We start from the raw sequence: 27,441 nt of genomic DNA, 5'->3' as shown, positions 1-27,441 counted from the left end.
TTGTTTGAATCTCTCAGTAGGTACCCTTCGTTGGAACTGCAGATACCTGAAGGGTGAGCAAGCACCATGTCTTGTTATTTATTCTCAGGGGCTTATGTTTGTATTGCCAGAGATGAAGGTTATGAAAGAGGTGAACATGTGAATTTATCTTCAAAATCATGGTGGTTATTTTAGGGTATAAGGAACAAGTCAGTGTATTCTGACATGGTCCTGTGCCTCAAAGGCCCCAACCGGTTAGTTAGAAGCAGCTAGATTTATTAGATGCTTTCTATAATGGAATTAAATCATTTGACATAATTACACTAAATATTTCGGTGTCATTTGGATTTTCCTTTTCTTCCCATTATGCCTTTGTAAGTACACATGTCAACTGACTTACTAAAAGCAATATGATGGCATCTCAACAAGTTGGTGTGTCCTTAAGGTGTTTACAGGTCAGAGAAGAGACACGTGTTAAGTGGATGCCCCTGAAATTAGGTGCCATCTCTCATGTGCCCTCAGGGATGAACAGTTGGTCAACTGTAACACGAAAGCAGCTTATTGGAGATTCAGTCACTGAATCAACGGGAGTTGATAAACTCTGCAAATTAAACACTGCTGTTTTATCTATGAGAGAATCAATGGCCCAAAGGAGAATATTGGGTAATAACACCAGTATTTAGGTTAGTAGATTGAATCCGGGATGCCTTCAATAACATGAGTGGGCCTCATCCAAGTAGATAAGGCACTGATTGGAGTGAATGTTCCATTTTGCCCTGAGTAAGGGAGAAGTTTCCTGCTTAAGGACAAGTATATTAGAACATCAACTATCTGTGTTCATATGGCACCTGTGGACCTGCAGACCTGATCCAGGGAGTGAAGTAAGTAAATTTTGGACTAGACAGTAGGCCAAAAGCTTGGGTTAATTCCATAAAATTCTCTCTCACACACATAAAATATACATACACTCATACATACATATACACTTGTATAAAATCTCAGAATGTTATATATAGTCTCCCTTTAAGTTACGTATGCATATATGTGCATATTCACATATATCTATATGAATTATATGCCCTAACTGGTTCTGTTCCACTAATTATCAATAGTTAATATATTCACTTTTTTACTTTAAAAGTTTACATGTTTTTATTATTATAATTTTATAATACAGTTCCATAGGCCCTTGGATTTCCCTTATCCCCTCCCCAATACAATTTCCCCTCACTGAATTCCCCTATATCATTACTATATTTTAAGTCTTCATACACAGTCATTTGTCCATCATTGCAGGCATGGACAATGGCATAGAGTCCAGCATCCTATTGTCACAATATAGTAAACAGTTTTGGTGGGAGTTCATCTTTGTCTGGAAGTAGAGATGCATACCGCATTGTATCCTCACATCTGGATATGATAGTCTACATTACACAGTTACTATACATCCCCTTCAATGAAAAGCCACAAAACAAAATCAAAAACAGAAAGAGGAAAAAAAAAAAGAAATTAGCAACACCATGAAGTTAAATAACATGTTACTGAATGACTAATGTGCTGCTGAAGAAATGTAAAAGAAAATCAAGAACATTCTTGAAGCAAATGATGCTACTGTGTGATCTATGAGTCAGTGAAGAATTTAATCAGAAGAAGTGTTTTGAAGAGTTCAAACAAACAAACAACAAAAAAATCAAAATCCATGAGGCAGTTTCCATTGATCTTTGTTGGTGAAATGTGTCTCCTCTAGGCAATAAACAGATGGGTTTTGTTTTTCAATCCAGTCTACTGATCTATGATGTTTGATTGATGAGTTTAATCCATTTACATTCAGGGTTAATATGAATGGGTGATAATTTGTTCCTGTCATTTTAGCAATGGGTTGCTCACTGATTTAGTCTTTTGTTGTTATTTTGCTGGGATGTTCTTCACATTTGCCTTTGATTTTGGTAGGTGCTATTCCTCTTCTCTGTCAAGAGAATATCTTCAAGTATCATTTGTAGGGCAGTTTTGGAAGAGCCATATTCTTTTAACTTTTCTTTTCTGTGGAACAATTTCATTTTATTTGCAAAGACAAAGGAAAGTTTTGCTGAGTACATTATCCCAGGCTGACAATGGTTTGCTTTTAGAATCTGGAATATGAGGCTCCATTCTTTTCTTGCCTGTAGTTTCCTGTGAGAGGCCTGCTCCATTCTTTTCTTACCTGTAGAGTTTCCTGTGAGAGGCCTCCTGTGTATTTAATTGACATTCCTTTATATGTCAATTGATTTATTTCATGTGCACATTTAACGATCTTTTCCTTATGTTTGATTGAAGAGAACTTGATGATCATGTGTCGTGGTGAAAATCGCATTTGGTCTACACTGTTGGAACTTCTGTGCCCTTCCTGGATATTGTTTCCCAATTCTTTCTCTAGATTAGGGAAATTTTCCCTTATTATTTCATGAGATACATTTTAAACCCAGCTTTTCTTTCTGTGCCTTCTGCGACTCCCATAACTCTTATACTTGTCCTTTTAATAATGTCTTTCAATCTTTGAATACTTTTTTTTGGTCTGATCCAGCTCTGCTTCCAGCATTTTGTATGTATTCTCCTGGTGACAGGAAATATCTTCTAGTTTTGAGAATCTTTCTTCTGCTATTTTGGAGACGCTCCACTACTTCTAATTTGCTCCACTGTATTCTTAACTTCTGATGTATCAGCTTTCATTTGCTTCATTTCCAGTGTGACATATTCCTTAAATTCCTTGTATGCCTGTTTTACACGCTTCTTGCTGTTGATGAGAAGTTTTATAGCAAGTGTTTTGAATTCTGTATCCCCCATTTTCTCGATGTCTTCTTCAGTTACTCTGAGCTTGGCAAGGTCTTTTGCTCCTTTGCAGGGAAATCTTCAGTAATATTCATTGTGCCTTTATCTCTTCTTTTGCTTTTGGCCATTGTACTTCTGGTTATCAGATTCTTCTCCTTGGGGCAGGTTTCTAAGCTGTGTCACCCACAGGTCTACAGTTCAATTATACTTATTGCAGTTGGTACATGGCTCTTTGTTTGCAGTCAGTTGTGCCACTCCCTGCAGCAAGTTTCCAGGTCTGGGTACTTATGTTAGATTTTCACCATGGTTTCTGTAGCCCAAGCTCCTGTTCACTAGTCTCTACGTCTTGTGATACCGTGCTGAGGCTGCACTGTTGTCTTAACAACCTTACTTCCACTTCTGGTCAGAGCAGGTCCCAGCACTAGGGAGACATCAGATGTCCTATATAGTTAGGTTGCTGGTGGTGCTTAGGCTCCCTAGCCATCAGAGAGATACAAATGAAAAGCACGTTGAGGTACCACCTAACTCCAATTAACAGCATCTGCTGATGTGAATGTGGGGAGAAAGGCACCCTCCTTCACTGCTGGTGGGAGTGTAGGCTAGTACAACCACTGTGGAAATCAGTATAGATAGTGCTTGGAGAATTGCAAAAGTTAACTTTTCATCCTCAAGGTATAGAGGTCTCATGGCTTTGAGGAAGCACATTATTGAGAAGATTCTGATAGGATTATTGTTTGGGATTCCAGTACACACAGCAAGGACGGTGACAGAGACCAAAAGTGTTTGTCTTGGAACCTGAAATTTGAGGAGTGAAGCACGAACACCAACTGCTTTGCATTCATTTTCCCTCAACTGTAGCCCCTAATGACTTTGTCCTTTTGTTTCCATTCCTCTGATTTCCATGTTTTGCAGAAAAGCATTTCTTTATTTGTCCATTAATTCAATCAGCAATCTCATAAATTTTTCAGCAAAGTTCATTTGGGAGGCTAAACAAGATTGCATTTGTGTTGCTTATAGAAAAGCAAATTCATATCGTCTATAACTTTACAATGGACTGAAGACATGCAAAGAAAAATGACAAGGGTATATTTCCATCAATCACACTGGACAAAAACAGAACTTATTAAAGCCAATCTGAGGGCGTAGCAGGAAATCAGCCTTTTATATTGCTTCTGGGGTTGGAGTTTAAGATGCACTTTTTGGCTGGCTACTTGTCAGCGATTCATACAGATAAAATTGAAAATATTTCAACCATTTGTTGCACATATAACAAATTATTCTTTGGAAACATTTGTTAATATTCTTGATATTAAAAAGTATTACCATGAAGATGTTATGCATGCCACAGGTACAGTTCCAAGGAGGTTGTCACACTCTTCCCTCACCCCGCGGCTGCTTGCCAATTCCCGCCCCCTCCCTTCTTCTGATCCATTTCTGCTAAGACACAATTTTACTCCAGTTTATATCTATGGTCTTAATTTAAAAATCACACAAATTTAACGTATTTGATAGTACTTGAAATCAGGCAATGTGATACTCAGAATACTTAGTTATTTGGAAAGACCATCATGTAGCTCTTAGAGATAACAGAACTGAACAACATCTATGAAAACAAAATGCTGCTTTTTGATCTTAAAATGGCAGAGAAATATTATTCTGCATTATTATTATTCTGCATTCTAACTTACATAAATCTATCCAGTGGATATGTGCATGTGTGATAGATGGATGACAGAAAATTCGTATGTGTGTATATGTTAGATCAGCTGAGGAGATACAATGAAACAGAGGTAGTCTACATACTCTGTAAGAAGTGACACAGTTTGAGATGGGGTCTTCAAGTTTCTATAACAGTATTTATTTTAGTGTGGACTTTTTATGACGAGACAGACAACCTATCGATATCGTGTTCCTATATCTATATAGATATGGGAGGATTATCACCTCCAATTGCATCTATTTTGTGAAATAAGTTAGACGCAGAACTTTCATGGTTTTTATATGTGGAGTTTAATACATTGAGAGTATAAAGTTCTGTCAGTGTCATTTTACCTATTAAATAGGTAGTCATAAATATTGTGACCTATGTTTATATTATATAGTTTTTCATATTGTATAGCTATATACAGTATAACAATGTTGTCACACTGTACCATCTACATGGAAATATATACCTTTCTTTTCTCACTTAATCATGCTTGTCATGAATCCCACATTATGTAATGCCAATATCCCTATTTTCAAGGAAATATAATATAGGTATTTATATTACATTGTATCTAAAGATGAAATGAAAAGGAGAAAATTCTAAACTTTAAAAACAACTTTAAAATTGCTCCTGGGAAGTCAAAGTAAAAAAGGAAATACCACACTGTACCTATAAATATTTACAAGGCTTCTAAATAGATACTTTTAATTAAAGGTCGAATACTGAAAGGAACCATGCAGCACACTTTTAAAGTATATTAGCAAAACAAAAACAAAATGAGAAATCAGAGCCCAAGTCAGTGTTACTGCTATGTATTCACATTCAACCTCAAATTATTCATGAGTCATTAGTTATTAATTATTAAGTAGCATTAACAAAACAATATTGATTAATGGTGAACTTGACTGAGGATATACCAGGTGGAAACACATTACTCTGTTTCACAGGCATTTGTCTATTTAACTTTACCCTGTGCTATGAGGCAATGACTTCTAAAGCTACAAAGAAAGCACAGAGATGTTAAGCTATCAAGCTGATACCAAGAGACTTTCTGTTTAACTATCAAGTTAAGATAAATTTTTGCTGTACTGGGAATAGTGGACCTGCAGATGTTCTGAAATGCCTAAACATTCTAACCTCAACCGTGTTACTCCCACAGACGAAGAGCTCTACCGTTGAAGTCCACAGCATGGTAAGCGGGAGAAAGGAGCCCTCAAGCTGAGCTCCATGTCCCCTCTACACTGCACATGGCCTTGGTTTTAACTGCACTGCACTTCCTGTGTGGGGCTCACCCAGCAATTAGGCCAGGAGTGCTCCTGTGGACTCTGGAGCTTGAAGCCGACCAACGCAGGCATCTGAGAAAAGCTGCTGCAGGGAGCCTGTCTTCTGCAGCAGGAAGCTTCTACTGACCATTGCACGGCTGTCAGAAACTCAGGCCTGGCAGCAGGTGGCCAGGGCGTAGGAGAATGGGATGAAATGAACTGGGCTAAGTAAATTCATTGTATGAATATGTGTTTCACAGACGGTACAATGACATAAATTTTATGCTGAACTTTTAAAGGAGTAAAAATTTTATATTGTTTCTAATTACTAAAAACGATCAGTCATACTCATTTTAAATTATGCTTGTTATTTAAGGAAACAACGCAGAAAGCTTTTAGAAATTTCTCTCAGTGCATATCACCTCTTATTGACTGTCATGTCCCTGGAGAGAAAGGAAGTACAGACCACAATGAGTGACCGTGTGTTTCAGTGCCCAATTATATGGCTTATATTGGCTAAGTTTTATTTCAGTGCATCTTACCTATCCACAATCAGCTCTGAACGTGGCCCTCATTATGTAAGAAGTAAACAAAATATATATATATATATATAATGATTTCTATACTTTGCCAGCTAGATTTCTCTTTACTTTGCAGCAGATCCATATTTTAGATCCAGTAAAATTTATTGTGAGTGAGTGTATGAGTGTGTACATGTGCGTGTGTGTTTCCCAGTTTTTGTAAACTCTACTTGAAACGAGCTGTTAGCTATCCGGAAAGACGTTATCTGCATTAGTTTCTCATATGTTGTTGACATTTAATGTATTGTATATGCTGATCTGGCTGCTGTATTAAAATAAGATTATTTCTAAATATGTCAGGCTGCTAATTTAATTAGGCACTATTAAGTGAGTTAATCGTAATAATGTTTAGTCTTGGACTTACCCTGGCATTGGTCCATTTCCAGAAAGACTGTAAACCTGACGAGGATTTAGTAGATACTGGAATTTTCTGTAAATTCTATCAAGATAAAAATAGGGAAAATTAAGAAACTTAGTGACATCTAGTATTTTTCAAATAGTTGCATTTCCTTACTTCTATAATAAGATGAGGGTATTTTTAAAAATTCATGGATAAATGGAATGAAAAAGCAAGTTTACTTTAGTGTCAACAATTTTTGAAATTCATGCATGTTTTAGGCATTTAGCAGTTAAATAGCAACAAATGGTTTCTTTGTGCAAAAAAATTAACCGCAATATGGCTTATATGCTAGAAATAACACTTGCATTCAAAACATGCATGCTCTTTTAATATAGTCTCTGATCTCCTTTTTGAACATTACTGAATCAGCCACTTATATTTTAACTAAGTATTTAAAAATATTTTGGTGTAAAATTGATTAAGTAAGGTCTTTCAATAGATCCTTGCAAATAGATTCTACTTTCTGTAGAACTCAATACTGCATTATTTGGACAGATGGTGGAAATTATCTCTCCCATGTGAAACACAATTGTACATTTCACATGATGAATGCAGCCTCAGCTAGTATAATTAGTTTAAACTTACCACGATGTGGAGCAATCAGTTCATAAAATTCTTAAAGTGCCCCGACAGGTACATATTAAACATGTTTTTGGAAAAAAAAAATCAATCTTTGTGTGACAAACGCAGTGGGGATGTACCTAAGTAAACATGATCCCATGCGGCAGGACTTGTCAGACAAAATGCACAAATGGAAAGGGTTATACTTAACTTACAAAATTAGCTGGTATATACATGTAAGATGTTAATATATATATTCATAAACACCTGAATATTACACCTGCTGATGGCGATTCTCTACATTGACTCTGTAACAGCTGCCTACACAACTTCACCTCCCAGTCTGCACTAAATCCCGCTCTTGTTTTATTGCATTTTTGGGTCATTCTCAGTACCTACTTTTCCCTGGCATCTGCAACTCATTGTTGGATAGGCTTTGTACTAATCAATGCCTATCAACCTTGGGAATTGTATCCCAGTGCCTTAACACAGGACTGTATACTCTGTTACCAGCCAGTTCTGTGAAACCTTGGCAATCCGGCCCTTTCCCCTCCTCCTACTTAAGTACAGTTGTACTGTACCATGACAAAAAGTTCCATTTGATGTCAAGCTACTTCCATTATAAAATTGACATATATTTTCAACACCACCACAGTTTATCTCTCATCATTTGCCTCTTTCCCCTGAACTTGAACCTTGAAAAAGTCCTCGAGATTGACATCAGGCCAATTCTTTAATCTGTTCCCCCTCCTTCATCTTGCCAGCATCTACTTCTTATCAGAACCAATGCAACAGCCCAAAGCTACATGTCTGAAGACAGTGCAGCCTTCATCGGTAGCTGCTTCCTCATCACCTTTGGTTTAACTTTTACTGTACAATATTACACTACATCTGTTTACATGCTTGCCTCCCTCAATGTCCATGTTCTACATCCTATATCCTCATATCTAGAAACGTGTATTAGACCAGGAAGCTACTGTCTGAGTGAATGACACATGGACACTTTCACAGATGTTGGTGGATATGGAGAATTTTGCTTTGGATATACGATTTTAGGACTTCCCCCCTCCCCAGTTCTCTAGCCTATAAAGGCAAACAAAGAGCAAAGGCAATGAAAGGATCACACTGAATTCTGCTATGTGTGGATGGCATATGCGGGAAGATGCATGTCCACACTCATAATAGAAGTTCATTCAAACATATTCACATTTCACTTGATTTTGATTCATTCCAATCTGCGTACAATGTACAAAGATCAAGGGGGTGGGTATATCTGAGTATTCAAAAGGTGTGCTCTCTGCCCTCCAAGCTTAATTTCCTTCTGAGTTTACTTATATGTGTGAACATTGAGGAGAACATTTTAATCATTTCTAAGTTTGGTTTATCTTTTTTGTGTACTTGAGACAGAAAACAAAGACTATGTTAAAGAACATACCGTTCTCCTTGCTTCCCACCACTTTTGGGGTTCACAAAAACCAAAAGCGGATGAGTGCCCGGAACAGGAGTGATCTGGAAGGAAAGTTGAATACACGGACAGCTTATTAGGCATGCTTTGCATGAAGAGGACCCCTTGTCATCATCTCTATGTATAAAATAGCACTGGCAAATTCAAGAATGTGCCTTTTCTTTCTGTGAGACCTGCCAATAACTCTCTGTGACTAGAGACAGGCTTAAAAAGGAGTAGAGCAAGAGGGTAACCTTTGTCATAATTTGGGGATTTAAAAAAGGTTATGATTTGTGAGACAGTGAGTAAGTTATCCACTTGAAAACATCATTTGAAGGGAAAAGATCAGGTGCAAAGAAAGATAAAATAATAGATTTCACACCGGTTCCTCAACTTGGAGCTTTATGGTATGTGTGACATTCATCTATAAGGTAACATGAGGCCCCTTGCGCCTAAGAGTCCCTCTCAACACAACATTCCATGGACACTTTCAGTGTGTGTGGAGTACAGTGCCAGGCAGCCCTGTCCATGCTTTCAGTAGATATTGGCTTCACTTTTACTTAATGAGGGTGGATTCTGCCCAAGCTATGGGTAATCGGTTGTTTTCGTCCCTACTGACTTTTCTGTGAAACAAGGCAGACAAACTGACTATCCTGATAACACATATATCCTTATGGAGAAATGTACCCCTTAGCGAAGAAATTTGCAGCTATTTATTTAGTACCTCCACATTAGCTAAGAAAGAGGGTCAAGAAAGTCTTAGTATTCCAACTTGGCTTCTCCTAGTTCTCGTTAAAGTCTGTCATTGGGCTGCCTCTGAATTACTTTCTTCCATAAAGAACACCATGGCTCTTTGTCCCTAGTTTGTATCCAACTCAGCTGAGATAAGTTCTGCACAAGCTTCCCCATTCTCCCTTGAACCAAAGTGCACAATCAATGGATACACGTAAGGTGCCTACTAGTTTATATCCGCTCTAGGGCTCTTAGATTGTGATGTACACTGTGTGTCCATTGCAGACTAAAATGAGGGCTCAGGTTTGTGACCATAGCATGTGAGGCAGGCATACCATGTAAGCACCTGCCTGAGATCTGTCTGTCGTGGTTCTAATCCAGTTCCCTGCTAATGCCCCTGGCAAAGCAGAAGATGGCTCATGCATCTTGGCAACTACGTCACCCACATGGATTTACTGATAAGCATCAGCCCTGACCATTTGCGGACAGTGAGTCAGAGGATGCATCTCTCTCTCTCTCTCTCTCTCTCTCTGTAAAAGTCAGTCCCATGACAAAATTCTTAGAGCTGAGTGCTAAAGACCTCAGTACTACACAGTCATTTTGAAGTCTGATAAGCTAAAACTGTTGTGTTCCATAAATGGTTCTGATAAAAGCAATAGCCTTTTAGATGGAAACTGCTATTGACACTCACTTTCCACATCCCTCTTCCCCGTGGGTTAAAAAAAACCCTGGTTAGAGGGTAATTTGTAAATAGTTAACTGTCCCATCACCTGTGTGCTGTACAAACTGCTGGTACTGCTTCCAGAATTTCATGTGTGTAAGTTGGTGTCTTGACATGAAAGGTGATAAATACACAGAAAGAATTTACAAGAAAAAGTGATTCATTGTACTGGATGCCATGTAAGTGGAAGTTACTACTAACAGAATTACACCTTCTGCAATTCTGATGCTGAAGTCCAAATCCCCGTTGAATTTGTGGCACTTGGAGACAGGGTCTCCAGGGCTAACTTGGGTCAGAGAAGTTCATGAGAGTCAGGCCTTCGTAATGGGATTAGTGACGTGTAAGTCTCTTATCTTTTTCCTTCTGCACATGAGTTAGAGCACACAGTGAGATGTGGCACTAGCAGACCAACAGGAGAGGTCTCAGAACCAACCTGCCTTGCTGGTACTATTCGGTCTGTGGTGATGTCACAGCAGCCCGATGACACTGACAGAGAAATATTCGGCAAGAATGCAAGGTATGCTTTCCAAAGCGAAGAATCAGGGCATTTCGCCTTTTCCCTCACAACCTGACAGAATCTGAAAATTATGAACCATAGCAACCATCCTTCCAGATACAGTAACCTTGAGGATGTGTTGTACTGAGGTTAGGAAGTGAAGAATGGCTCTTGCAGCTTTGAGGAAGAGAGGGAATTTCCTCCCCAACACCAGATGTTCTAGTTTTAAACTTTATCTACATGAGAGAAAAGCCTATGACTTGGCACTATTCTGGCTTGTTGATGCCTTGCTTTTGTTACTTCCCTGATACGTTCTATGAAATCTGATGGTCGTTAATGGGACAGACCAAAGGCATGGGAGGGTCAGAACTGGGTGCAGCTAGAATGTGGCAGAGAGGCATTTAATTCTTCAACAAAGTGGTCGATGCCACTGGTTCCCAAGCAAGAACAATAGGAAACTGCTATCAAACGGTGGAATAGACATTGAACTTACATTAGACATTTTCTTACATTGAACTTCCCCCATTTGGAATAGGGATATATTCATTGTCAGGTAATCCTTTTGTAACCTAATAGTTTCAGTTAAAGAGCATTTGTAGGTATATTAAATGCACTGTTTTGATTAGTTAATTCAATCTGACAATTATATTCCGGATCATGGATTTCAGAGGTCAGTCAGCTAAGGGCCAAGCTCCTTCTACTTCATAAAAATTGCTGATAAGTAGATTTGTATTGTAAGGAAGATAATATTTACTGATTCAAGTTATGTTAAATAGTTCTGCATGTTTGAAGCCGTATATTTATCTTCAGTGAATAAAATTTGGGGGGATTCTTTTTCAACAATATTTTTTAAGTTTACCTTTGATGTTTTTACATGTGAAGACAATTCAAATTGCAGAAATGGTACAAGGACTACACAAAAAATCTTTTCTCTTATTGCCATTGGAAAGTAAATTTCTAAAATTATACTCTGAAGCCTTAGTGTAGCATTGCCTACTTATCAGGAACACTCTCTTGCACACATATGTGAATACAATGTGAATTATCAGACTATAGTCATATATCAGTATTGGAGCTTAATTGACTAATTCTCTCCTGGATTCTATTTGATCTATCCTTTCACTTGATCAATCTTGAGTTTTATTTTCAGAATACAAGGTTGGAAATAAGATATAGGAGTCAGATATTTTAGTAACTATTTCATTACCGTCCATAAATATTGCACCCATTACTGATGAGTGGGAGGCAAGATAACAAACACAATTATATTTGGAATTCTGTCACCCTGAGACTATACACTTTCTTGGAAGCACATGTTGATACAGTGTTTTTTAGTAATGCCAGGTGGAACAGTGTATGTAAGAGGTGAAATGCTAGTTGCCCTATGTATAAAGCACGAAGCCTATTCCCAGCTTACCCTCTCTCTCCCAGAGCTCTGTCTCAAAAATGACAAGAACAAAGCTGGGCAATATCAACCAAGGGAGAAACTATCCAGGGAAGATTTAATGTACCTTCGGTATTTGAAAACTTGATGAAGAATTATAAATGAGTTGTGAGGCCATTTGAGAAAGAAACTGTCCATCTCAACAAAACTGCATAGAGCACATCATGGGAAGCTTTATTTATCCAGGGAAAGAGGAAATTTTCTATAAATAATTGTAAAGAAGTTGACTTTGGATTCATGGTAGTTTCAGATACAGGTTCAACCATTCTTCACTATAAATACTCTCTTCCTTACTTGTCTTACTTTATCTATTGATTGTAACTTCAACATACTTTTCACTCACAAATTAACAACTTTTCCTTCCCTTCAGTTCTCAATTTCTGTGCTGCCCTGTGTGTTTGAAATGTCCATGGGAACCCAATGGGACTAGAAATCTCTCTCTCAACTTGGTTCACTCAGATATGACTCCATCTCAGTTGATGGCAACTCCATCACTGCAGTGGAGAAATGTCCCTCACCCCATTTTCTTACAAACACTGTATCTATCCCATCAGAATGCACCGTGGCACCATTCCCAACATAAACCCAGAATGCTACCATACCTCTCCACCTTCTCTGACAAGCCCTGAGAATTGTGCTGTCAGGAAGGCCGCTCCCAGGCAATCTCATCAATAGCAAGCCTATTGATTATTTAAAATTCCCATATATAAAAGCCTTCAAAAAGTGCATGAAAATATGTATGGATTTCATAGTGACTTGCAGCAAAATAGCCATACACCTTAATCTGTTTTCACCAGTTTTAGAAACACTGCTGTATTTGAAATTGTATTACTATTCTGTGAAAACTGCCTACCTCCAAATAGCTCTTTATCGCTCAGAGATCAAATGCCGAAGTCTTTATAATGACCCTGAAATCTTAGAAACCCAGCTCAGTACTTCTCTAAAGGACTCTATATCACTTTCCTTCTCACTCATTTTACTCCAACCATCCAGCTGTTTTTGCTGATCCTGGAGCTTGTTGAGCAGGTGCTTTTAGTTGCCAACAACTACGGAACCATGTGGGGAACTGCTTCACCCCTGAGCAGTTTTTATGCAGATGTCACCTCATTGCCATGCTACTTAAGATGACACAAGATTCCAACAGAGCCTCTGCCTTGCTATTTCTCTTCCTTCCCAGTTTTATTGTTTTTGTATGATGTATCATCTAGCACATTTTGTATAGATGGAAATAAGGACTCAGTTTAGCTTAACGAATTATAAACTGCAAAGGACAGAATGATCATTCTTGGGATATAGATTGAGTTGGATTAAAAATGAGGAGCTGATTGCAAAAGAGTCAACGAATGGGGGACCTTCAGGAAACCAGGGTCACACACATATCACTCAAAGTGACTCACTAATGCACAGTGTGCAGTTGTGTGTGGTGTACATGTGTGTGTTTTATTGACATTCGTGATAATTATTGGAATGTGATTTTGCAAATACGATGATAAAGACAAGCAGTTGTATCATGTGACATACAGGCTCCATTTGGGCTATATAATTATGAAGGGCCCCCTTCATGGAAGCTAGATCGATTCGTTGTTACATGTTATTTGGAAATTTTACGTAGGGATATTTAAGGAGAAGATAACTTCAACCCAAAACAATTTAGGTAATTTGACTTTTTTTTTTTCCTTTTCTGTTCACAGGTAGGGTAGTCCTCTTACAAGTGTAGAAATTCTAGTTTCAATCCCATTTGATCCTATGTATTCACTGTAAACTTATGGTGTGAACAATGACAAAGACAGAGTGCCTAACCATCTCTGTTTGAAGTCCCCTAGGACTTGGGTTAATTAATGAGACTCATCCTAAGGTTATACATGATCTATTACTTCCTCTAATTAGAAATAATAATCCTGATCATTATACTGGTTAGCTGGGAAGAAGTAAGATGAATGTGCTGAACTATGATGAATAGTCTTCTTTAAGCAGTGTGTCTCCTGTCACTGAGTTATATGCATACCGGGCTGCATCTCAGGCTTTTCAATAATATATATATACATATATATATAATATTGAAATACATATGTATGCACATATATGTGTATACACACGCACAAACTATCTAATATATATAGCAAAGCCAATCGAAAAATTCTGGTTCATATTTTCTGGAAAATTACACCCAGTATTTATCCTAAAATTGATAATCACAATGCACAACTATTATGTATTTTTTCATCACGTGTCAAATAATTATTCAAAAATTAATTCTTCAATTAAAAATCTATTTTCTTCAGAATAATGTGAGGTACTTATATGTATGGTCCACATAGATTCTGTGCTATTTGTTTAAATTTTAAAAGTTATGGTGATGATTATAGTATTGCTTACTAGGGTTTGTAGGGCTAACATGCATATTTTCCCTGTGGCAACTGCAGCTGAAATTTTCAAATGTCATGAAAACTATGAGAATGTACTATCAGATTAGAGATGAAACATACCCACAGAGAACGTCAATCATCTATGATTCTCAGTTTGACTAATTTAGTTCTGATAATGTCAAATATGTCAAATTCCTTTTGGATCAAATGCACTTACAGAACTTATATTTTTGTGCTTGTTTAAAGCTTTTGAAGCATTTGACATGTGCATTTAAATTTGATTTGCCATCAGGGAAATTCAGATATTAGTGTGCCATTTGCAGAAACTGTGCATAGACAAGTTGTGATTCAGAGGCCTTGGTGGCACATACTACAGCCATATGAAGGCACATGAAGACAAGCGTGGACATAGATCTAGCACTCGTCCCTCCTCCTTCCCCTCTTATTTTGTTTTTTTTGACTATCCTCATCAATCCTTGCCTATATCACACATTGACTGTAGCATTGGAAAATTACCTTACTTTTGAACATCAAAATGGTCCATTAAAAAAATCTTGAATGTAACAACGGTATTCCTTTCATATTTGCATTGAGAGCATTAGGCAGGTTTATCCTAGGATGTTATTCTAGTATTTAAGATGTACTAAGCATTAACCAGTAATGGATGTTTCCTTTTCATGATGAGAACTAGGAGCTCAAATAAACTTGGATTTAAAAGATAGGCTTCCCCTGAAGTATTTCGTTGCAGAAATTCACCTTAACTAAATGTTTCAGCCACTCAAAGATTTATTTTGTATACAAAATAAGCAGATTTCATGTATTTCATACACAAGTTTAAGACCATAATGATACTACTTATCCTACCATTCCTCTTTTCTTTGTTATTCTCTTCTAATGTTTTCAGTTTGCTTTAGAATCACAGCATGAACCCTCCACTAAATAAACAATTCAACAGTAGTAAGTGGAAAATCATTGTTCCACAGGAGCATAGGCAAATGTGATAAATTTTTTTTATCATGATCAAATCTCGAAACATCAATTTCACTCATACCTGGTACATATTTTTGGTACTCTGCATATTAGTAACCATAAACCAGGAAGAATATAATATTTATTTTAGGGGGACACTGGCTTTCTTCACTCGGGAGAAGTGGTCTCCAACGGAATCCATTTCATTATGACTGAATTTCATTCATTTCGATAGCTGTGAATTATTCTGTCTTGTGTATGTATATATACCAATCATGAGCTGGTAGACGTACGGGTTGATTCTATATCTTACAGCGATGTACTGAATTCAAATGTTGATTTTGTTCAATAAGTATTTTACAGGGTCACTTATTTTTTTCTTTTTGCTCTCCAAATTATGAACACAATTTGAGATTTCCATTGACTCCCAAAATACATTCTGGCTCACTCTCTTAATGATTAAATTATATGCTTCCCGACACATGTATGGCATTATCATAAAGAATGCTCTTGTTCTATATTTACATCTAACAATTCCTCATAGTTTTTCTACTCACAATTAATTTTATACACAACAGTTCCAATCCAAATGGATAGCTTGCTATTGATACTGAAGAATCATCTTTAATTTCTCAGTGAGATAGCCACGGCTCAATGGAAGCCATCAGGTCGCAGACCCCTGAACCACAAATCATGCTTGCAAGTGAAAGAACAAATCCACCCATAGTAGGACAAAATATTAAATTTCTGAAAACAAAAATATGAAACCACAGCTGTGGAAGGCTAGTGTGTGACATAGTGTTTTAGGGGAAGTGGTGGGCGGGCTACTTCATGAATTGGAAACCGGAAATAGATGTGTAAATGAAGAAAATCGACAGCTGGAAGGCAGAAACATATAGATAAAAAACACAAAGTAACTCCACAATCTAGTTAACTAGGCCACCTTTGTGGCTGTTTTAATATTAGAATCAAAACAGAACAAATATATTTGTTTGTCGTGCAAAATATCTTAAAATGCACATGGATGAAGATGGAAAATGTTTTCGATGTCAGAGGTCATAGGAATGCTCATAGATTCTTACAATACTAAAAATAAATAACCAGCACCCATATGTATTTAAACTGGATCTGAAATACGCAAGGTTTTGTATTCTGGTTATGGAAGATGTGGATAAATTTTGATAATTTCTTTATTTTTATTATTCATTATCAAGACACAAAAGTACCCACACAAATATAATTATTTCCCTTTTTCCTCAGGATGTAATTTTGTTGTCATCAATATCAGTTTTTAAAATTACAGCTATTCTAAATATTAGATATGCATTTTAGGAAGACAGGTTACCTACAAACAAATAATACATGTGTGAATCTACTTGAAGAAATTTGTAGGAAAACAAAACCAAAGACAAGTGTACTTCAAAACAAAAAGCATTTGGAAATTCATTCGGGTTTTCAAAAAGCAAAAATCCATGAAGTTTTCAAAGACCTCTCATACATAGCAAATGTTTATATTTCATATTAATTTACCAAAAATGTTTAGCACGGGGCTTCTTGCCAACTTGAGTTTAACACCATAAATCATTAATCTAACCAGATTGCTGCTGCATCAATCAACTCCAAGAATGAGATCCTGATTAACTGATGAAGATGTTTCTGAAGCAATCTAGTAGTTAATGTGTAATTCAACAAACATGTTCCCAAATCCCACCTGTAGGCCTTGACCATCCACAGTGACAGAGTTGGCTCTCTGCATTTTGTTCCTGTCAGTCACTTTGTTTGGCTGCTGGGAGCCACTTTTCTCCTTTTTCATGGTTGATTGTCTTTCCTGTAAGAAAAATGATAACTGTTCTAAAAATAAACATTTTAGAAAAATAGCAACATCACACATGCTGAGTTTCTACTACAAAAGATAAATGATAAAGGGTTTCATGGTTACAAACTTGGGCTCTGCTTTCTAATTTGGAGTCCTCAAGGTGTAACATGCAATCTGTTCTTCCCACCGGCTCAATGTATTCAATAGCTTCCTGTTTCAAGTATTTGCTAAAGATTTGATGTGAAAAGAAAAAAAGCCAAATTGTAATTATCCCTGTGTGCCCAATTATGACTTTTTATTAGGGACCATACCTGTTGAGTATTTTCATAAACAGTGGAATAGATAAAATGTCCAAGGTTATACTGAGCATTAAAAGCTCAACTAAATGCATGCAGTATTGAAGATGCATTCCGATTGCATGATGGGTTTGAAGCTATTATTTCAATCATGAATGGCCAATAGCTTGAAACTCACAGTCCACCCTAGGTAATTCCTTTGGTCTTTACATTGAAAAAAAAAAAACAGGAATGATTTTTTGTTTTGTTTTGTATTGCTTCTTCTAGTTCCTGTCTTCCTGTTCTTTTCAACCCAATCTATTTAGGTTTTTTCACTAGTACTCTACCAAGTCAGGATTTACAAGGGAAACTTAAAAGAGTACTGAAAACTGCAAAGTATAAAAAGAATATGCATAGATTTAAACCTATTTTGGCACCCAGATACACTCTCTCATTTTCCACCAGCCACCTTAGACACCTTCACATTGAAGTCCTACAGTCACTACCGTCTCAAGTCTCAAGGTTTGACACAACTGGTCTGCCTCCCTTGTTGAAAGCTTGCTCCACCTGGCTCCCTGAGGATTTGTTTTTTTCTTCCTCTCTGCGCTCTATTCCTGCCAGGCTTCCTGCTCCCTCACCTTCTCTTGTTCATTTCCCCCTTCACTTGGCAACCTGTGAGAACTTCTTGAACCTCTCATCAGTATCTCCTAAGTAACTTCATTCAAGCATCAGCCTTTCCAACGGCTGTGAACCATTCTAGGTGTAGCACAGCTGTTGAGCTCTCTCACCGGAGCCTGAACTCCCATTTAACAAATGCCTTTTAGGGGGAGTGTATGAAACACCAGCCCTTGGACCTCCATTGCTAGACGATGAGAGCAGCCACTTTTACTCAGTCTTTGCCTGGCTTATTGTCACCATCCACCGATGGATCAATCTGGTTCCATCTTTGTCTCTTTATGCAATTGCCTACAAGACAACCACACTCAGCATTTTCATCTCTAAATCAGCCACATCAACATGTTCGCTGTTCCTTGATTACACCCTTGTGACTTGCATTCAATCGTTCTGGACTTTTTCCAGAAAACAAGCCCCTGTATCTTTGTTGGGCATGGTCCTGACTTCAAGTCTTTGCTGAAGTGTTAGAGAGGCTCCCAAGCTCCTTAGGATTCCTGTTCTCACACTGCTTGTTACAGCCAGAAGTGCTGTCAACGTTCCATAAGACAAAGCACTTTCTTTATGCCGTCTCCTACTTTAAAACCTAGATCGGTGTCTGACAAGTGGCCACAGATAAATTCAATTTAACATTAAAAGCACGAATTTTTTAGCAAGTGCCCAAAGTATGCCATCAAGAGAGGTTGTTGGGTCATGTTCCAGCTTGATGAGAAAACATGTCCTGATAGATTAGTAATGCCTGCTGTGTGTGCTAAGTTACTGAATATTAGGGCTGTGTTGGCTGTGGATGCTTAGTTCCTTCAATACCAGGTGTTCCTGTTAGATACGTGTCTTGAGCTCTATATTTTCTAGCAGAGGAATCATTCCAATATCTGTACCTTGAAAAAGGTATTTGAGTAGCGTTGAAAGCAAAGTGCTTTTTAAATATATTGGATCTAGGTGCAAGAGAAATCTTTGACCAAAATAAATGCTGATCAGTATAGTCCATTTATGTTGCAATTTCATGGTGCAAAAACACTGAATATATTTTGTGTGGCTGAAATGGAAGGCATAATAAGATTCCTGAAATTCAAGCTCTGGTGAATGATGTGCTTTCACATAAACATAATTTCTGGCAAAAGATCAATGTTTTAAAAGAAAGCTCCTTCGCAAGGTCTAAATTGCACTTTTGCCTACAGATATTTGAACATTATAAGGCATAAGAAGAGTGAATTATAGGTTATTGTTTGAAGTCAGAAAATCTGAATTGAATCGCATTTCTGCCATCTAAGTGTTATTTAATCCAGAAAGCTTACTCTTATGTAAAATAGAGAAGTGGCACTATTTGTCACAGCTATTTAAAGTTTAATATAAAATGTGTAAAGTTAGTAGCATTGTGTCTATATTAGAGTGTGTGGTCAATAAACCCGGATTATTAGGACTAGCACAAAACAGACAGGGTTCCCCAACTGAATGCTTATGGATTTGCTGTTATGCAAAGGGTTCATTATATTTCCAGATGCATCTATAAGCACAAAATCTACTGCTTGCATTAAGCACATGCTTAGGAAAAGCTCAAAGCTCACATTTGAAAATTCAGAGCTTGTGTTATGAGTACAAAAATATGCCTCTACAAAGTATGCACGTATACAGAATTTTAAATGTAACTATACACTGCTAGTATATATCTTAGTACCTACAAGTATAGGTCTTTATGTTAGTATTTATTAGTAAAGGCTTTAGCATCCTTTAGAGCGTGTCTTGGTCTCTGCTAGTACAGATCTTAGTTCAGGCCTTTAAATCTATTCAGATAGACCACAATGTCTGTTCATCCATCTTATTACCTGTCAGTAGAAATGAATAGCTGTTAGTACAGAATTTAGTAATAATGAATGTTAATATCTATTAGTATAGATCTCAGTATCTATAAATATAGATGTAACTATCTGTTACCATATGTCCTAGTAGCTATTAATGCATTTTAGTACCCATTTGCATATAGCTGAGCATCTGTTAGCAACAGGTTCTAGCATCTATCCGTGTAAGCCTTAATCTCTGTGAGCATAGACATTAACACCCATTAGTGTATATCTTTTTAGCAATTAGCATATATCTGAGCATGTTAGTATATATTAGTATTAGTACAGTATAACAATCTAATAGTACATGTCTTAGGAATCACCATGCACTTTAGTATATATCTGAGTGCTTATGGCTATATGTCTTCAATCTATTAGTATATCTTAGCATCCACTAGCATATTTCTTGGTATGTAAATGTACAGATCACAGTATCTATTCTTACTTATTTGATTACCCATTAGTAAATGTTGCAGTATCTATTACTATGTATACTAGTGTCTGTTAACAATGTTTTAGCTCCCATGTGGCAGGGAACTTTGAAGATGTAAGGAAAACCTATCACTTAGGGCTGTGTGTCCCCCAACAGGATCTGGGAGGTGGACTGAACATAGGATTTGCAGTAAGTACTTGGGAAAAGGAAGGACAAATTATAAAACCCTGTATCACTGTGTTTTCAGTTGATGAAATTTTACTTTGGACATTTGGCAAGCATCCTTCCGTGTGCATATCTTTTGATATAATTCAGCCAACACACAAAGGGAAAGTTCATGAACTTTTTGATAGAACACGGGTCTCAGAAAGGTAATCTACATGTGCAGGAGTGGCGTTCTGGGGGTTGATTATTGTGTCTAACTTTTTATACTCCCAAGGAACGGTAGCATTTTGTGCTTTTGTTTCATTTTTTTTCCTTTGAAATTGTTATTATTTTTTACTTGCTATGTGTTGATATACTTATCTAATAGGATGTTAAACCTATGATTGCAAGCGAAATAGAAGTATACTCTTGCAAAAATGAGAAAACAACGTAAGTAAGGAGAAGGCTGGGGCGGGGGGAGAGGGATGTGGGCAGAAGGGAAGGTTGGGTGGGTAATATTGCTAAGCTCCCCAATCTGTATTGTGATAAGGTGAAACATGTCCATTTCATCTAAATAATTTTAATAAGTAAATAAACATTCTTGAATTAAGCAATTACACATGTAAGTGTCTTATTCCTGAAACGACTGCTAACACCTATGGCCAGACCAGGTCTGAGCCATGACAAGGGGACTCAGTCTGAGCCTACTGAGTGCAAAGCAGCAACTCAGTTCACAAGCTGCCACCTGCTGCCTGGAGGAGTTTGCTGTTAACACAGAGCTGAGCTGGGGGATGGAGTCCGCGCGGAACCCAGGTCCTCCAGTGGGAGCCATGGATGTCACAAAGGGACCCTCACATCAAATGCCACTTCAAAACATTTATCTGAACACACACACACACACACACACACACACACACACACGTGATTTCCTTGAAGGAAAATCCTCATGGACAGAATTTGCAAATTTAATTGCGGCTGAAATTTTAAGAGCAATAGAGACTCAGAGCCATTTCATTTCCTCCAGTTTTCTGTCTCCGTGTTTTATGTGTTTGTTGAACTTATTGTGGAACTCTAAGAGATTCCCTCTATTCTCTTTAAACATTAGAAGCTACATTAACAGGGTGGTTGGCTTCATTCTCCCATTTCCACTGAGGAAAAGAAAGTCTTTCCTTTTTATGGGAAAGACAGAAAAGAGGTGAGGGGAGCATGTTCGCTTTTGAAACATGTGCTGGCCACATTGGTTTCAGCAGTTAGACTACCTGGACTTACAGAACTCTGAGGTGATATTTAAGAATATTAATTTTTCAGTGCTGAAGTTATTCAAGTTTCAGATAAAAATTGGCCAGCCTGATAATGGTTTGCGTTAATGGTGGCAACATTTGTCACTGACCCTTGTTTTTTTTTTTTTTTAAGTTTCTGGACTGCAAAAATATTACATAATTTGCAATTAAGGCAAATTTCTTTCTATTAGATCATTTGTCTTTGGTACATAAAAAGAGTTGGAAAATTATTGCTGAAATCAATAGAAATTATTCCAACACTGGGAAGTACAGCTCTAAAAAAACCCATGAAAGATTATAAAACAGATAACTATAAAGTTTAAAATACAGCTAGGGATATCTGAATCTTTTCAAATGTCAGCCACTTGTTTGTTAGGCATAGATTTTAAGTATACAATTGAGTGTTTCAAAGTTCCGGGACTCCACAAACAGCAAAGCACATCTTAACTGGGGAATATATTGCATGAGAACCTCCACCAACCCCCAGCAAAAGAGCATCAAAATAAACAGAGAAGAAAAGGAAAACAAAATCCCATCCACAGACAACAGAAAGATGAAATAGAGATGGCCCTGAGTATACATGCTCACCACCCTCCCATTCCCTACCTCACGCCTATTCTCGGGAGTAACAAGTGCTGTCACAAAGCCTTTGTATCACAATGCAATGCTTACTGCTATCAGTGAGGGCAAGCCTGGAGCAGCAAAAGATTTTGTCCAAGAGGCATTTCTCAGCAATGCCAAATTTCTGACCCAAGGTGCAAGGTACACTCAGTCTCCTTGAGGCTGATGTCTGACCATGTCCTTAAGAAAGAAAGATGTGTGTACTTGGCTTACTTGTGGCCAAGCTGCACTCTTAAATAGTATGGACTTATTGTGGAATTCAAATACATAACAGGCCATGGAAATAAAATCATTTTGAAATTGACTAAAGGTGCTGTAGCATGGAAATCCCACAGTAGTAGTAAAATGACTTGCTGATTAGAACAGCAGTATTGATATTTAAAAATATGTATAAGAGTGTTAGCCCAGATATAATAAATGATATATGCATGAAATACGAAGCTTCTTTTTTTACATTAAATAGCATCCATTGAAAAAAATAATATACGATTGGGTAAATGCCAACATCTGGGTTTGCCAGCTGAATCTCAGCTCTGTCTGTCATTATTATGAAGGCATGGCCAAATTTTCTTTCACTTATCAAATGCAAAGAGTCATGTGAGGATAAACTGAGGAGGTACCATCAAGGTGACTCCAGGTACTATTCAGTTCTTGAACTTGAACGAACTTTTTGGCAGCTCCTATAAGGTCTGAGTTCCACACATCCCAGATGATGTGTATGTTTTCTGTTTGAATACGTGTTTACTTGGAGTTTATTTGTATAGAACCCTGTAGGCACTGGAGACTGTGTACAGTGGCTTAATACACTGACATCCCATATGGATGCTGGTTCAAACCCCCACGCTTCCACTTCTAATCCAGTTCCCTTCTAATGATACCAGGAATTCAGCAAAACCTAGCCTTAACAATCGTGGTAACTTGGAGATAATCCAGGAGATGAAAGATTTCTCTCCCTCTCCCTCTCTTTCTTCCTCTCCACCCGCTTAATTTTGCCATTCAAATAATGAATAAATAAATAAATAAATAAATAAATCTTTAGAAAAGATTTGTGTCCCAGAAACTCTGATGGGAGGCAATGAAAGTTAGGAATGGGAGAACGAGGGCCAAGTCACATTTGTGCACCAGCACAAAATCATGGTGTGTTTGAATATAGGCTATGTACGCACAGATGCCATTTATACACATACATATGCCTTCACACACACACACACACACACACACACACACACACACACACACACTATGCAGGTCAGAATTACAGCCTGCCTCAGTGTCACACACTCACCCGTGTCTTTGGGATCCACATTGATGGGTGGCCGCCCTGCGATGTTGGCGGCTCTCCTGGATGCCCAAACAGTCAGTGACGTTCAGTGCACCATAGCAGATTCTCCTGTAGTCTCAAATCTGCTTACAGCACTTCCAAATAAAACTCCCCCTGTCAGTGTGGCTGAGCCATTCACTCCTAAAGCCATGGAATGTGAGTAAAAAGTGAAGGAGTTGTTTCCACAACTTAAATTCAGTGGAATGGCATAATCATGCAATCTGCGTGTGCGTGTGTGTGTGTGTGTGTGTGTGTGAGTGTGTGTGTGTGTGTGTGTGTGAGTGTGTGTGTGTGTGTGAGTGTGTGTGAGTGTGTGTGTGTGTGAGTGTGTGTGAGGTACAGATAAGGAATGGTCACTCTAAATTTAAAACTCATAGGAACTTTTTGAAAATGATTAAAAGCACCACTGAAATTTCCTCACAGATGTCCTAGACTTTTCTGTACATTTTGGAATGATGAAACATATCATGGTGATAAAACTGTGACACAGTAACAAGAAAGGCAAAATGTTATTTCCAAGTTGGACATGTTTCCTAAAAGAAGATTCTTGGATTGTGCGCTACAAGTGTAGCCAATGAACTTACATTTACACAATCTAAGGTAAATATGAATGTATATGCTTTGTAGGACACTCACATCTCTTTAATCCCATTTACATGTAATTGTCTTTCTGACAATGAAACATGGTTTGTCATCTATGGGTTTGTTAACACATGAGCAAACAGCATCACAAGTGTATAAACCTAGACTACAAATAGCTTTTTGTAGTAACACACTTTTAAATACGTATATAATAATTTTAAGGAATAGTGGTCATTTTAAGTTAATGGAAGCCAACATCATGCCCGAAAAAAAAGAAAGAGAAAAATATTGTAAAATGATAAATTTGATGTATTTACTCATTGAACAAATTGAGTCATTGGGCGGAGTTAACTGAAATGTTTGAAGGACTGTCCATACTAACTTTGTGCACTATGCTGAAGCACAATGAAACACAAGAACTTGAAGAAGCAGTCAGTTTAGCCATACTTAAATGATTAAATGAAATGATACACGTTTCTGCCACTTGAGTGTGTCATTTAACATCTCTATTTTAGACATGTTACAATAGTATTCACTTATTTCAAGGATAGTAAAGGCTTAGTACTTCTCTCAGGAAAAAAAACCACATTTATTTGAAAATATTCCCAAATAAACATTTTCAGGCATGATTCTGGTTCAGATCTGAGAATTTTTTTAACAAATACATGAGCCCGGCTACCCAGATCAAAGAGCATTTTGTTTCTTTTTTTCTTTTTTCATTTTGGTGGTGAAAGAGTTGCTATTGTATTTTTGTAAATATAAACTTGGGTACTCAGGTGGTCTTCATGTATTACGTTCAATACTTCCCCAAGCAAGGTGTTTTGAGTTACAGTTTTAACAGAACGGTGGCCTTTGGGCATTCGCGGTAGAGATAATAACGATTAGATAGGACCTTGTCACAGAAAACCAAAGAGGTGGTGCCTCTTCCATGAAAATGGAAAGTAACACCAAAACAATCATAAAGTCTGTACCCAATTCTACATAAAGTTTCAAAAGAAAAAATCACTTACTCTGGGACTATATGATATTCCTGTGGCTTTCTTTTTAATACTATGTGCAGACGAATTCTTTTTAAAGCTATGGGCATTTCAAACTGAGCAAGGGTTTCTTGGTATATCATTAAAAACTTTCATTTTCAGTATCTCAAATGGCTTTAATTATTTGAATCTTCTATCAGGTGTATGCAATTAAGCATGGCAAACAGAAGTGGCAGTATTTTTTTATGCAATGGTCAAAGCTCTTGGCAAAAGAACCTTTCACTTCTTAATATAATTTGTGTCTTAAGTCTCTGAAATCCTAGTGCTTGTCACAACTTCTTCACATCTATGCCATCATTCAAAATGCATATTTTCTTTTCCAAGTTTAAGGACATGGAAAAGAAAATTTATAACCATCGACATCAGGAGGACATTGAGCCACCCCCAAATGCTCTTCCTAATGGTATGCGATGTGTAATGACCTAAAATTGCACTTGTGAAAAGCTTTTTTTTTTTTTTTTTTTTTTTTTTGCTTACGCACCTCAGGAACTGAAACTCCTGAAGTGGGCAGAGTCTGCTGAAAAAGAGAAGTTCATATTAAAGCTGAAAAAAAAAAATAAACTGAAAACAAAACATCAAAGAATGTTCTTATATGACTATACTCCTGAAATAAAAACACATTTTCTTGGTAAAAATTTTCTGCTTCCTTCAATTAAATAAACTAATAGAGTGTCATTAAATAAAGACTGCTTTAGGGCAATGTGGATTAGTTTGGAAAATGATTTACCCAAAATACAACCTCATCTGACCAACAAATACTAGTCGGCTGTCTTAGCTGTTTACTGGGACTTCTTTCTGGTGTGAAAAAATTACATTTGCCTTTTAGAAGAACTGTTCTCTAAATTTCTTTATCCTTCATTAAAAAAAACCACTAACATGTTAATTTCACATCTTTTTTCACACAATTGACTTACATCCAACATTAATCCTTTCCTATAATTATTATTATATGGTTCATAATGTTGATTCTGTTTCATGATACTCTAGAAATACGTCCTGTTGATAGCAGCAAGCATCAAAAAGCAAGACTTTTATGTGGGAATCTTTGAAAACAAGATATTAATATGTTATAAAATAAAATATGCTAATGCATTTACTATGTAAGATATGTTAGCGCTGGTTTCATGACATTGCATGCTAAGCCAGTTCTCCATATCTGAGTCACATTGGAGAGGTTTTCATTCCTGATTTTGTTTTGTGTCAACACACATAGAAATGCTGTTTTCATGCTAATATCCTGCATGCCTCAGGATTTAGAACAAGACAGAAACTTGGGAGAGTAGCTGACAAATCCCATGCTCAATTAGATGAAGCTTTCCATATTAGCAGGAAGCAAGGAATGTTGAAGAGCAAATTCAGGATTCCCTGAAATCGTGTGTCCCCGAAAAGCCGACACAAGCAGTATATTTCATTTCCTTCCTCACCATCAAGCTGTGTCGAGGTTTTTCTGGGGTCTGAAAACTCTGACAGATGCTCCTCTACCTCCTTAGGCAGGAGGCTGAAGGCAGGTATTAGGCTCTCAAGGAACAGTGGGTGTAGATGAAGTCCATGAACTCCCAGCCGGCCTCAAATATGTGCAGTCCAACCATGCACCATCAGAATCCAACATCGCCAAGAGTTCGGCAAAAGAAGGAATCTAGGGTATATCTCAACAAAATTCAGCTGTCCAGGAATGCCACTCTCCTTGGAAGACATTTCCCCAACGTAATTAAAAATACTGTATCTGCAGAGTTCTAGGTAAAGGACTCATGAAATCCAGGGGCATGACCTCCATTGGCAGGAGAACGCTATAGAATACTGGCTGTTATTTTGAAGATGTATTCTTAACAGAGTTTCTAAGACTCTCCTAGAAATTTTCCTGTTTTCTTAGTATTCGTGACTTCTGGATCCAAGTCAACCACACACCAACTGAGCTCACGGGCAGCAGACAACACGCTGGTGCTGGAGGCTAATT

General features: G+C 37.4%; 1 protein-coding gene across 1 annotated transcript in view; it reads right to left on the bottom strand.

Moving 5' to 3' along the window:
• DGKB (diacylglycerol kinase beta) overlaps nucleotides 1–27,441 on the bottom strand; it is a 633,251-nt gene that overhangs the window by 365,405 nt on the left and 240,405 nt on the right. Inside the window, exons 13-16 of the mRNA XM_036493711.2 lie at nucleotides 25,969–26,001; nucleotides 17,180–17,296; nucleotides 8,732–8,805; nucleotides 6,700–6,774 (exon numbers count right to left, since the gene is read on the bottom strand). Coding sequence (XP_036349604.2) covers nucleotides 6,700–6,774; nucleotides 8,732–8,805; nucleotides 17,180–17,296; nucleotides 25,969–26,001 — 299 coding nt within the window. The remainder of the gene's footprint in view (nucleotides 1–6,699; nucleotides 6,775–8,731; nucleotides 8,806–17,179; nucleotides 17,297–25,968; nucleotides 26,002–27,441) is intronic.

This window comes from Ochotona princeps, chromosome 20 (genome assembly GCF_030435755.1).
Source record: "Ochotona princeps isolate mOchPri1 chromosome 20, mOchPri1.hap1, whole genome shotgun sequence".
Classification (NCBI taxonomy): Eukaryota; Metazoa; Chordata; class Mammalia; order Lagomorpha; family Ochotonidae; genus Ochotona; species Ochotona princeps.
This window is presented reverse-complemented; position numbering and strand designations above follow the sequence as displayed.